Source organism: Chrysemys picta, chromosome 1 (genome assembly GCF_011386835.1).
Source record: "Chrysemys picta bellii isolate R12L10 chromosome 1, ASM1138683v2, whole genome shotgun sequence".
Classification (NCBI taxonomy): Eukaryota; Metazoa; Chordata; order Testudines; family Emydidae; genus Chrysemys; species Chrysemys picta.
Window position 1 is genome coordinate 164,135,403 of NC_088791.1, and position 13,044 is coordinate 164,148,446.

At 45.8% G+C, this 13,044-nt stretch overlaps 1 protein-coding gene across 1 annotated transcript in view; it reads left to right on the forward strand.

Moving 5' to 3' along the window:
• The window catches only part of LOC103305939 (uncharacterized), an 83,696-nt gene extending 75,016 nt beyond the window's left edge, over positions 1–8,680 (forward strand). The window contains exon 3 of the mRNA XM_065588786.1: positions 3,063–8,680. Within this exon, the coding sequence (XP_065444858.1) occupies positions 5,183–6,466 (1,284 nt within the window). The 5' untranslated portion in view covers positions 3,063–5,182 and the 3' untranslated portion in view covers positions 6,467–8,680. The remainder of the gene's footprint in view (positions 1–3,062) is intronic.
• The last annotated feature ends 4,364 nt before the right edge of the window (positions 8,681–13,044 follow it).

Genomic DNA, 13,044 nt, shown 5'->3' on the forward strand with positions numbered 1-13,044 from the left:
TGCTGTGTTGGATACACCAGTTCTATAATTTCATTGCCTCCAAACATAGAGAATGGGAACTCACTCTGCCTTGTCTGTTGATGTAGAATATGCAGGCAATATTGTCCATCATGATTCTGATAGTACAATGTGCGATCAGTGGGAGAAAGCATTGGCAGGCATTGTGGACTGCTCATAGCTCTAGGAGGTTGATGTGTAGGGCGGATTCGGTTAAAAACCCCCAACCCTTGATAATTACCAAAGCTGAGTATGGCTCTTGAGTGACACAGCGGCAGGCTTCCGGTAGCCAAATCTTCCATCTGCCGGTGGGGACCGCAAGATGTATCCAGAGGGAAAGTCCAAACAAGTCCCAAAAGAGTCCAACTACCTCAAACTTTTCCCCCTTATTTATACATTAGTAATAGAGTGGCATATCCCTTAAAGAAAACTTGTCAAGTAAGCAGTTTCAATGGTCAAGCAAGAGATTCCTTCTGATTATTGATTAACCAATCAATGGGTTTTTCAGCCTTGAGGCCCCAATAGACATTCCTGGGGCATATCCTGCTCTCCTAAAATGCATGTATCAGCAAATTCAACACAATTCTTACCAGGAAGGACGCGGGGTCAAGCTGCCCTTTCTGTGGCACCCAAAACCTCCTCCCCTCCTCCCTTGGTCAAGCTGAGATTGCTGACTAGGCAATAAGCCATAGTGGTTTCAAGAACTTTACTGGTTTGCCAAAATCTCCCCGTACAAGCTGGAAACATGTCCTGGCTAAAACTTGAGGGCAGATTCTCTCCTTGAATACAAAATCAACTATAAACTCCCATGTTGCACAGTTGTTAGTGTAGATTTCTCTAGGTTTACATGAAGGCTGAGGCTCAAGAAAAGATCCATTGTCATTTGGACAGCATAAAGGGCATTGGTTTTGGATGTGGCCTTGAGGAGACAGTCATCTAAGTATGGAAAGATGACAATGCCCTCTTTGCGTAGGTAAGCAGCCACTACCATAAGGATATAGAGCACATGTGAGAGGCTGTCGAGACTCTGAAGGGCAGTACTTTGTATTGAGAGAGATCAATCCCCATAATGAATCAGAGGAACCATATATGGGTAGGGTGTATTGTGATAAATAAATAATGGGAGTACAAACCCTTCCCTCTGTGCTGGGATGGGACTGGCTTTATGGCTCCCAGTTGCAGAAGGTGATTTATATATTCTCATAGTACGGGTTTGTAAGAAGGGACTCTAAAGGGGGACTGGGAAAGAGAGGGATTATCCTTCCTTGATGATCTCTAGGACCCACTTGTCCGAGGTAATTAGCTGCCATGATGGAAAGAAAGGGGCTGGACTGTCGCCAGATTGCTGGGATGTCAGAGATGGTTGTTGTGACTGGAACAGGATGAGGCTTTTCGGGGCCTCAACCACCCCTTCAAAATTGTTGTTTGGTTGAACGTGCATGAGAGGTAGCCCCTTGAGCAGTCGTATATCTCCACTTGGTAGGGGGTTTCTGTCAACGGTGTTGAGTATCGTAGCGTCACTGGAGAGTGTATTGTGGTGGTCAGGGTCATGAGGGAAGTTGGTATTTCCCCAGGCATCTCTTCGGCACTGGTGTGTAAATACTGAGAGAGCGGAGAGTTGCTTGAGAGTCCTTAAGGGAGTGTGGAGATTCATCCGTACGCTCCACAAATAATTTGGGACCTTCAAAGAATAGGTTCTCAACGGTGGTTTATACCTCCTTAGTAAGGCCAAAGCGGTGCAGCCATGACACTTCTCTCATGACTACAACAATTGTGATGGAGTGGGCAGCAGTATCCACAGAGTCCAAAGAGCCTTGTAAAACTGTACAGGCCGAGAGGTGTCCTTCAGACACGAGGGCCTAGAGTTGATCTTTTTTGTCCTGAGGAAGGTCTTGGTAGGAAAGTCTGTATTTTAGAATAGTTCAGATAATTGTATTTGTTCATGAGAGTCTCATAATTGGATATTTAGAATTGTGGATAGTGAGACTGTGTAGAGGATGACTTTTGTGCCAGTCCCATGTATGAGGGTGTAACGTAGTACTCCTCCACCTCTGCATTGCTGGGGAAGGACAGTGCCATCTTCAGAAGGGAAAAGGAAGAATCATTCCGGAGAGGAGGACAGAAGTGGAGGAGGTCGTGTCTGAGTAGTGGTGACTCAGGCATATCAGATACAAGTATATCTTTGGGGTATCTGAACTCTTGGAGAGGAGGGAGGAGCATCATCACCATCTCACATGTATCGGTGCTGAGGGAGAGGTGCATTCTCTTGAGCAGCCAGCAGATGGAGTTGAAGACTCGCTTGGGGTGTAGGACTTTCTCAGTGCTGAGGACTTGCTTCCTGCTGAAATGGATGTCAGCATTGGTAGAGCTGTCGGTGCCGGTGCCGTAGTGCCTAAAGTTGGTCTGGTCGGGTGGTTGGCACCGTTCTTGAAGGTCTCATGTTTCAGTCTCCAGTGCCAAGAGATGGTGCTGACAGCTGTAAGTCTGCCTGGTAAGGGTCTTTAGACCTTTACCTAGCTCTGGCATCAGAGGTACTCAGACCGTCCCTGGAGCTACGTGCCCTCTCGGAAGATGTTGGGGCAATTGATCTCGCAAGGGATGGCGTTCTGGCAGGCGGTGCCTTAGAGGAAGATGAGGGGGCCCGTTTCTTCCCATCAGCTCAGGAAAGAGAAGATTTTCTTTTAGAAGGATGCAGTGGATGACCTAGCGGCGTGTGAGAGCTGTGCAGGGGAAGTGTCCAGGCCAGGGTCCAATGCTGCACAGAGTGATTTCTCCATGCAGAGAAGTCATAGCCAAATGTCCCGGTCTTTTCTGGCCCTGGGAGTCAGATTGTGGCAATAAGTACACCTTTGCAGGAGGTGTCCCTCTCCCAGGCAGAGAATGCATTTTAGGTGACCATCAATTACCAGGAAGGCATCCTGGCAGGAAATGCTCCTCTTAAACCCAGGCAATCTGGGCATAAGGATGAGGGGAAAAGCTTCCTGGTCAGGAAAGGCAGGAAGTGGGAAAACGAAAATCTAAGCTATAAACTAATGGAAACGGAAAAACATTTTTTTTTTATTCAGGGAGAGGACAAGAAAGGAAGAAGTAACTATTAAACTACACTAAAATTAACAGGTAAGGCACTATCTAACAGGTCAAAAGGAGAAACAGGCTGTGCTGCAGATTCCGTCCCAGACCAAAGGCACTAGAGAAGAAACCGGGAGGGTGGTCAGACCGCACAGTGCTATATCTATGTCCCGCTCATGGTATGAGACTGGGAGGTGAGCATGTGTGGTCCAACAGGCACTGCTGATGAAGATCTCCGAACCCAGACGCAGGCGGAGCTGCCCCACCTACAGTGGAGCACCCATAGGGACATTACTCAAAGAAAAAGTATAAGTTCTTCTTCAGTGGCATCCATCTCCAAAAGGGGGTAAATATTTCTAGTTCAATATGTTGTATGCTAGTTCTGAGATGGTTTATTTAAAATGCATACATTAGAGAGAAAAAGAGTAATATGAAGAGTGTAATCGAATAAGGGTGAAGGATCACCATGAAAATGAAATTAGTGTTGTTAGACAGGGATGAAAAAGCTTATATATAGGCATGGAAGGATTAGCTTTTTATTGGCAAATGTCAGTAAACATCAGTTTCACCATACACACACAAACTGACACAAAATATTTCCATTGATAACAACAGAAATTTACAGATAGGCAAAGTAAGAAAAATGCTATTTGAAAACATATTAGAGTTTGATTTAAGGATATTTACTGCATATATTTTGACATATGTTTTAAAGGCAGCAGGAAGGGCTGATGAGGCACTAACCTATCTTTGATTAGTTCATGATTGGCTGAAATATCTGCTCAATTTACGAGTGGATGAAGTTAATCTTTAGTAGACTTGGGTCATGAAAGTATGAGCAGCTTTTGGCAGGACATGTGAAGAACCAAATTGCCCCAGATCACAAATCTTTTCCACATGGAATTACACGTTCTTTTGTAGGTGGCTACTTCTGGCCAGGAGTACACATATCACCTGCCTGAAGATACTTATGATTGTGGATCTTTATTCTTCATCTTGTCTAATTACTATTTTTAATGAGACAAGGTAGGTGAGGTAATATCTTTTATTGACCCAACTTCTGTATTGTGGTATGCAGTGTAGTTGTAGCCAGGTCAATCCCAGGATATCAGAGAGACAAGGTAGGTAAGGCAGAAGTTGGTCCAGTAAAAGATACTGCCTCACCCCTTGTCTCTCTAATATCCTGGGACTGACATAGAATATCAAGGTTGGAAGGGACCTCAGTAGGTCATCTAGTCCAACCCCCTGCTCAGAGCAGGACCAATCCCCAGACAGATTTTTATTACCCCAGTTCCCTAAATGGCCCCCTCAAGGATTGAGCTCATAACCCTGGGTTTAGCAGGCCAATGCTCAAACCACTGAGCTATCCCTCCCCCACTAGACTGCACACTATTTTTAACGTTTATAACAGACCTAAATTCAGGAATTTAGACTTAACTCACTCAGTGTTCAGTTGAGATGGAGGTGATGCTTCAGGGACTGCTTCTGACAGTAGGAGGAGGAACCTATATGTTGGGATTCTTGCCAACACCTCTTTCCACTCGCCTTTCCAAGAAGTCAGTTCGATCCAGACTTCATCACTCAGATATCTTTATTTGGCATACAGCAAAGCTACGCTGAGTTGATCAGACTCAAGCGTAGGGGGTGGGTATAGGGCAATCCATACATCTAAAGATACACAGGAAACCTCTTCCTTTATGTACATTTACACACTACATTGCATATACATAGCATCTTAGGCCTTGCCTACACTACGAGAGTAGTTCGATTTTACTTGCATCGAATTTTTGGAATCGATATTGCAAAGTTGAACGTGTGTGTCCACACTAAGGACAGTAATTCGACTTTGTGCGTCCACACTAACGGTGAAAGCATCGACATTCGAAGCGGTGCGCTGTGGTCAGCTATCCCACAGTTCCCGCAGTCCCCTCTGCCCATTGGAATTCTGGGTGTAGCCGGCAATGCCTTCTGGGTAACAAAATGAGTCGAGGGTGCTTTTGGGTAACTGTCGTCATCTGTCCATCACTCCCGCCCTCCCTCCCTGAAAGCGCCGGCGGGAAATCAGTTCACGCACTTTTCCAGTCATTGACAGCGCGGACGCCACAGCACTGCGAGCATGGAGCACGCTGCGACCATCGCTGCAGTTGTGGCCGCTCTCAACGCCTCGCAGCTTATCATAAAGGTTTCCCTGAGGCAGATGCAGAAAAGTCAGGCGAGGAGGCTACGGCACCGCGGTGATGTCCTGAAGTCTGAGAGTAGCACAGACCTCTCAGAAAGCAGGGGACCCAGTGCCGAGGACATCACGGTGGCAATGGGTCATGTTGATGCCGTGGAACGGCGATTCTGGGCACGGGAAACAAGCACTGAGTGGTGGGACCGCATAGTGCTGCAGGTCTGGGATGAATCCCAGTGGCTGCGAAACTTTCGCATGCGGAAGGGAACTTTCCTGGAACTTTGTGAGTTGCTGTCCCCTGCCCTGAAGCACAGTGACACCCGCTTGCGAGCTGCACTGAGTGTACAGAAGCGAGTGGCCATAGCCCTCTGGAAGCTTGCAACACCAGACAGCTACCGGTCAGTCGCGAACCAGTTTGGGGTGGGCAAATCTACCGTGGGGGTTGTTGTGATGCAAGTAGTGAAGGCAATCGTTGATGTACTGCTGCCAAAGGTAGTGACCCTGGGAAATGTGGAGGCGATCATAGATGGCTTCACAGAGATGGGATTCCCAAACTGCAGTGGGGCCATAGATGGAACTCACATCCCTATCCTGGCACCGGACCACCAGGCCACCCAGTACACTAACCGAAAGGGCTACTTTTCCATGGTGCTGCAAGCACTGGTGGACCACAGGGGACGTTTTACCAACATCTACGTGGGATGGCTGGGCAAGGTTCATGACGCTCGTGTTTTCAGGAACTCTGGTCTGTTTAGACGGCTGCAACAAGGTATTTACTTCCCGGACCACAAAATAACTGTTGGGGATGTGGAGATGCCTATAGTCATCCTCGGGGACCCAGCCTACCCGCTAATGCCCTGGCTCATGAAGCCCTATACTGGCGCCCTGGACACTGAAAAAGAACTCTTCAACTACCGGCTGAGCAAGTGCAGAATGGTGGTGGAGTGTGCTTTTGGCCGTCTCAAGGGGAGATGGAGAAGCTTACTGACTTGCTGTGATCTCAGCGAAACCAATATCCCCATTGTTATAGCAGCTTGCTGTGTGCTCCACAATCTCTGTGAGAGCAAGTGGGAGACCTTTATGGCGGGGTGGGAGGTTGAGGAAAATAGCCTGGCTGCTGATTACTCACAGCCAGACAGCCGGGCGATTAGAAGAGACCAGCGGGAAGCGCTGTGCATCCGGGAGGCTTTGAAAGCAAAGTTCCTGAGTGAGCAGGGTAACCTGTGACTTTAAAGTTTGTGTACTGAGAAGCTAAACCTGCCCCCATTTCTTTACCCAGTTAATGTTGACTATCCTATCCAGTTACATACCCCCTTCACCCCCCTTCCAACACACGTTTCGAAATAAAAATAGTTCTACTTTGTTAAAGCACACCGTTTTCTTTAATACTGTTTTCACGGGAATTTTTTAAAACTGGGACGCAGACTGTGGTGCGGAGCGGGTGTAGTGTAGTGACGCGAGTGCAGCTTCTAAACTCAAGGATTGACAGGCTCCGCTGCGGTGGGATGGTTGTTTCAATGGAGCCTGTCACCCCTCCTGATCGGGACTGTGTGTATGGGGGGTCTATGTGACTTTGTGGCAGGGGGAGGACGGTTACAGATCCCCTGCTGTGTGGCTCTGTGATCCTGCCTAAGGACCGGCGCTTAAGATCTGTAACTGCCCTCCCCCGCCACAAAGTCACAGAGCAACCCACCCCCCCCCCAACATAACATGAAAACAACCTCCCAGACTAACCAGAGTAACTAGTCACTGCATCACTGCACTGTGTATGTGCCCTGCTGCTGTGCCTGCCCCCGACTATGTACCCTGCCAAAGGAGACTGTCCTGTCCAATTACCAACCCCCTTTCCCCTCCTCCTCCAAAAGAACATGATTGAAAGAGTAGTTAACAGAAACGTATTTTTTATTATCAACTACACATGGCATTGGGAGGTGAAACTTGGATGGGGGCTTGTGTCAGGCGGGAAGGAAAGAACTTTTCAAATTTTGGGAAATGAGAGCCTTCTGCTACTAGAGCTCTCTGCAGGGGTGGAGTGAGAGTTAGCAGGGACTCTGCCGCCTCTCCTTCTTTGCACTTTGGGTGAGGTGGGTATGGGACTTGGTGGCGGGGGAGGGCGGTTAGAGATGGACTGCAGCGGGGCTCTGTCCTCCTGCCTCCGTTCCTGCAGAACATCCACAAGGCGCCAGAGCGTGTCCGTTTGCTCCCTCAGTAGTCCAAGCAGCGTTTGAGTCGCCTGCTGGTCTTCCTGCCACCACCTCTCCTCCCGATCCATGTTGGCTTGGTGCATTCGGGTCAAGTTCTCCCGCCACTGGGTCTGCTGTGCTGCCTGGGCTTGGGAACAGGCCATAAGCTCAGAGAACATGTCCTCCCGTGTCCTCTTCTTCCTACGCCTAATCCGCGCTAGCCTCTGGAAGTGTGATTCCAGACTAGGTTGTGAGACAGTCGCAGATGGGGCTGTGGAAATGGGAAAAAGGGAGTGAATTCCTCAGAAAGATAAATGTAGTTGTGAACAAAGAACATAGTCTTTCTCTGTGAACAAGACCATGCACAGCACCTATCACATGCGCACTCAGCACAAGGTCGAATTCTCGGCCTTCGCATTCAGTGCCTGGGGTCTTGCACAGCACATTTGAGAAGCGGGGCAGGACAACGGAATTTCTGTTGCAGGCAGACATGGTAAGCCGTACACTTGTGGCAGTTTAAAACTTTTATATTACCACTGGCCTCATTTCACATTTAAAGCTATGTCAGTTCCTGCAGCCAGCAATCCGGCAAGCGGGAACTCTGCCCCGGTCCCACCCCCTCGCGGCTGTCCCCGGGAACGATCCCTTTCGGCTGCCCCTCTCCCGCCTCCACCGCGTGGCTACAAACCAGCGGTTACAGTTCTGTAAAGGAACGGGAAAGCAGTCCCAACACTAACATTCCCCTACCTAATTCAAAGCAGGTCACCATGGGCGACATCACCCTGATGAGGATCTCTGAGAGCGACAGAGAGAGAATGCTCCGGGAAAGCCTCCAAAGACCAGGGACGTATGCCGCCCTGCTGTGCAGAGCAATGATTCCCGAGTACTTGATAGTCTCATGGCGCGGCAACGTGTCGTACTTCGGAGGACCCAATAAGGCCGCTCTCCCCAGGAACCTCATGCAACGGCTTTCAAATTACCTCCAGGAGAGCTTCATCGAGATGTCCCAGGAGGATTACTGCTCTATCCCCGGACATATAGACCGCATTTTACTGTAGCTGCAGTAGCAGGGAATAAACAGTAGAGCGGCTTGTGCAGGACAATCACTGAAAACCGGACATTGCTAGATTTTTTTTCAAAACTTGCACTGCCCATGACTAAACCGTTAAGCGCCTAGGGAACACTAATCATGAACAACCCATTCTTTTAATTGTTAATATTCCTATTTTGTTAAAAATAAATGTTTAGATGTTTACAACACTTACTGGCTGATCCTTCCCCAGATTCTGTGTCCGGGGTAACGGCTGGGGACGCTTCGTAGGGGATCTCTGTAAGGGTGATGAAGAGATCCTGGCTGTCGCGGAAATCAGCGTTGTGAGCGCTGCCGACTGCCTCGCCCTCCTCATCTCCTTCCTCATCTTCCCCGTCCCCTAACATGTCCGAGGAACCGGCCGTGGACACTATCCCATCCTCAGAGTCCACGGTCACTGGTGGGGTAGTGGTGGCGGCCGCACCGAGGATGGAATGCAGTGCCTCGTAGAAACGGAATGTCTGGGGATGGGATCCGGAGCGTCCGTTTGCCTCTTTGGTCTTCTGGTAGCCTTGTCTCAGCTCCTTGATTTTCACGCGGCACTGCGTTGCATCCCGGCTGTATCCTCTCTCTGCCATGGCTTTAGAGATCTTCTCGTAGATCTTTGCATTCCTTCTTTTGGATCGCAGCTCGGAAAGCACGGACTCATCGCCCCACACAGCGATGAGATCCAAGACTTCCCGATCAGTCCATGCTGGGGCCCTCTTTCTATTCACAGACTGCACGGCCATCACTGCTGGAGAGCTCTGCATCGTTGCCAGTGCTGCTGTGCTCGCCACGATGTCCAGACAGGAAATGAGATTCAAACTGGCCAGACAGGAAAAGGAATTCCAATTTTCCCGGGGCTTTTCCTGTGTGGCTGGTCAGAGCATCCGAGCTCGCACTGCTGTCCAGAGCGTCAACAGAGTGGTGCACTGTGGGATAGCTCCCGGAGCTATTAGCGTCGATTTCCATCCACACCTAGCCTAATTCGACATGGCCATGTCGAATTTAGCGCTACTCCCCTCGTCGGGGAGGAATACAGAAGTCGAATGAAAGAGACCTCTATGTCGAACTAAATAGCATCGCAGTGTGGACGGGTGCAGGGTTAATTCGATGTAACGGCGCTAACTTCGACATAAATGCCTAGTGTAGACCAGGCCTTAGGGATTGGCTTGGTTACTTAGGGATCATACAATCATACACACTTATGGATTGGCTTGGTTACTTTGTAGGAACCAGTCCCTGTTATAGCATGCTCAATAGAAGCACAGTCCATGCACAACTTTCTCTGTACCTCATTTTGTGTTCTAGGCTTATCTTGTCTATTATAAATGCTTCCTTGAGTGTCTTCCCTTATCTTAGCTAGTACAGACATTCTGTCTCTTAGCTTACCAACCCATTAACGTATCCTAATGAGCAAAGCCATTCTGTTTCCAGGCTGCTGATTCAGCTACCTCCCTAATCCTGTCTCCTAAGAAATGAGACCTCACCCATGTCATTACGTATGTCAAGCCAGGCCTACCTTCCACTGTTTTTGGTTTCCTTTTTTATATTGCAGTTTGTTTTATTTGCATTGTATTATTTTTTTGCTGCAATTTTATCACCCAGCAAAACTGCAATATTTGTAATTTTTTGAACCACTATAATAACCAGACTTAAAGTATGCATCAGCGTGCACAAGCTCACCTCCTCTGGTATAACTACCAGCCTGTAATCCCACATTATGGAATGGCTTTCATAGAATCATAGGACTGGAAGGGACCTCAAGAGGTCATCTAGTCCAGTCCCCTGCATTAATGGCAGGACTACGTATTATTTAGTATTATAAGTATTTGCTCTTAAAGCATTATTTTGTAATTTTAACTTTGCTTTTATTTTAATTACATTATGAAAAACTGGTACAAAATATAGAAATCTTTCCATTTATCACCAGATGAAACAGAACATAGGCTAATTAAAATAACATTTCCTGGGTTAGACCAGAAGTGGTCTGCTTCAGCCAATGCACAATACTTGTTCTTACCAGGCCTACACTATGATGATAACGGGGAGGCAGGACTTTTTATAAACATGGATGAAACATCTGATTCATAGGTCCTTGCATAGGCACTCAAATAGTTAAACTGCATTAGAACAGTCATGGGATTATGTAGCAAATCGTGAGATTCTTATAGTGGGGGATCTGCAAAAGGGTTGCCACATGACGATGTCCTTTACTTGTCAGTAACAGTTCCAGCCTCTGTGCCATCTGGATTTCAGGATTCCAGAGACAGGCCACTGCCTTTCCTTGATACTGAAATGCAGCAACTTCTGAATATTTTATTCATCCCCAGACATATTTATATATCTAGTGATTCTTGTTTGTTCTATATTTAACTTTATAATTTTATAAATAGCATTACAAATGAAGAAATGTAAGTATTATACGATAATGCAGTTTATACATAAATGTGTTTGTTTACAGAACGAAAGGACTATATCTATGGCCTATTACCATAATATCTGAGCACCTCTTAATCTTTAATATAGTTATCCTCACAACACCCATTATCACCATGTTACACCTGCAGACTGAGAGAGACTAGGTGACTTTTGGCAGACCTGGATCCAATTCCATTCCTAGGCTAGCACCCTAATCACTGGGATGTCCTTCCTCCTTGAACATCAACTTGTTGTGAAACAACTCTTTCCATGCCATTTTGACTTAGTATAAAATCTTCAGTTTTAAACACAGGCATAGGAGGGCCTCTTTAGTAATCACTTCAAGCTTTCTGTGACTCAAGATGGTGCATTCAAACAGCTGGTAATGTAAACTTTTTTTTTGCTTAAAACATTTATTGAATTCAACACACAACTTTAAAATTTTACACAGACAACGAGTGCTCAGGTTACATGCTCGAGCAAATAAAAGTTAGCAATGAATACAAAGTGAACACAATAAACAAGGACTATTTCTCACTGCCAGACTTCTAGAGACGTTCTGAAAATTAGGTCAATATGGTATCAAACAACCAGGGCTGGAGTGCTTCACTGTTCAGTTCCATAGAAGCAGTAAAAAAATAAAATAAAATAAAATAAACCCAGACTAAAATAATCCTTTTCAGGCTAATGAGTTTTTCTGGCATGAGAATGTCCAACACTTTGCAGAACCAAGTCTCTCTTTTAATTGAAAACCAGTCTCTCTCCAACTATGCAAAATGTTTCATGATTCCTATGAACTAATGACCAGCCAAATTAGAGGTTTCTACATGCTTTTAAAATAATTAGAGCTTAAAAAAAATCAAAAAAAAATCAAGAACATGAATTGTTTGTGTCCTGGTGACACACAAACTGCCTGAACAAACTACAATAAACCTGGTGCATAAATTCACAAATGACTGTGAAACATGGAATGTTGTTTTTGCCCACCTTCTTACTCTGAAAATTGGCTTTTAAAAATGCATTTCAAAGTAGTGTCCGGATGCCAATTAGTTAATCTAGCTTATTTACAAGGTTAAAAAAACAACAACCATAACCAGCAAATATTTTAACAGTGGCAAAGCCATTTGCAGCAGGCCCCCAACTCTACCATATTAGAGGTAATTGAAAACTTGAAGTTTCTACTACCACACCCCATTGACTAAGAGCTCTCTCTGCAGGAAGCATTTGGAAAAATAATGCGGATTTCTTGTAAAAGTAAGGAAAACCCACGGGATTTTTAAATAAACCATTTATTTCATTAAATACACCTCTACCTCAATATAACACGAATTCGGATATAACGCGGTAAAGCAGTGCTCCAGGGGGGCAGGGCTGCGAACTCTGGCGGATCAAAGCAAGTTCATCACAACGCGGTTTCACCTATAACGTGGTAAGATCTTTTTGACTCCCGAGGACAGCGTTATATCGAGGTAGAGGTGTACTGAAATCCTAGGATACAGTCTATTATTTATGAAAGTTAGAGATGAAGTTTTGATTGAAATTTTCCCCCAAAATCAAGTGTAATTAGACGAGGGCAAAATCTGACCATGACAAAGTTGCAGGGGTTTTCTGGGATTTTGCATGGGACGCATTTCTAATTTTAAAAGAAAACAAGTGTCTCACAGGCATTTTGGATTATGTTTAGAATTACATAAGAAACAGAATAAATTAACTCCCCACGTGCCTGTCACACTTACTTTGTCTCGACTCAAATTTGCCTGGAATGCCAATTGTATTTTTAATGTTTTGTTTATGAACACTTGCCATAACAAACTGATGTCTGGTATTTCTGAAACAAAGTTTCAAGAGAGAAAAATTATCATTTTTCCACTAGTACAGCTAGTGAAGCTCAAGAAAGGTTTCACTATACAGCCCCCATTATCTCATATAGATAGTACGTGCCTTGTATTTAACATGTCTATTTATTCTTTTCATAACACCTGCTGTATTTCAATTATTATTTGGGACATTATTTGTGAAATCTTAATGACACCAAGATATCTGGAAAACCCTAAGGTTTGTTACAAGGGCTGTGCTGCTAGCACTGACTTTAGATTAAAAAGAAAAATTGGCACTGAAGTATTCTAGAA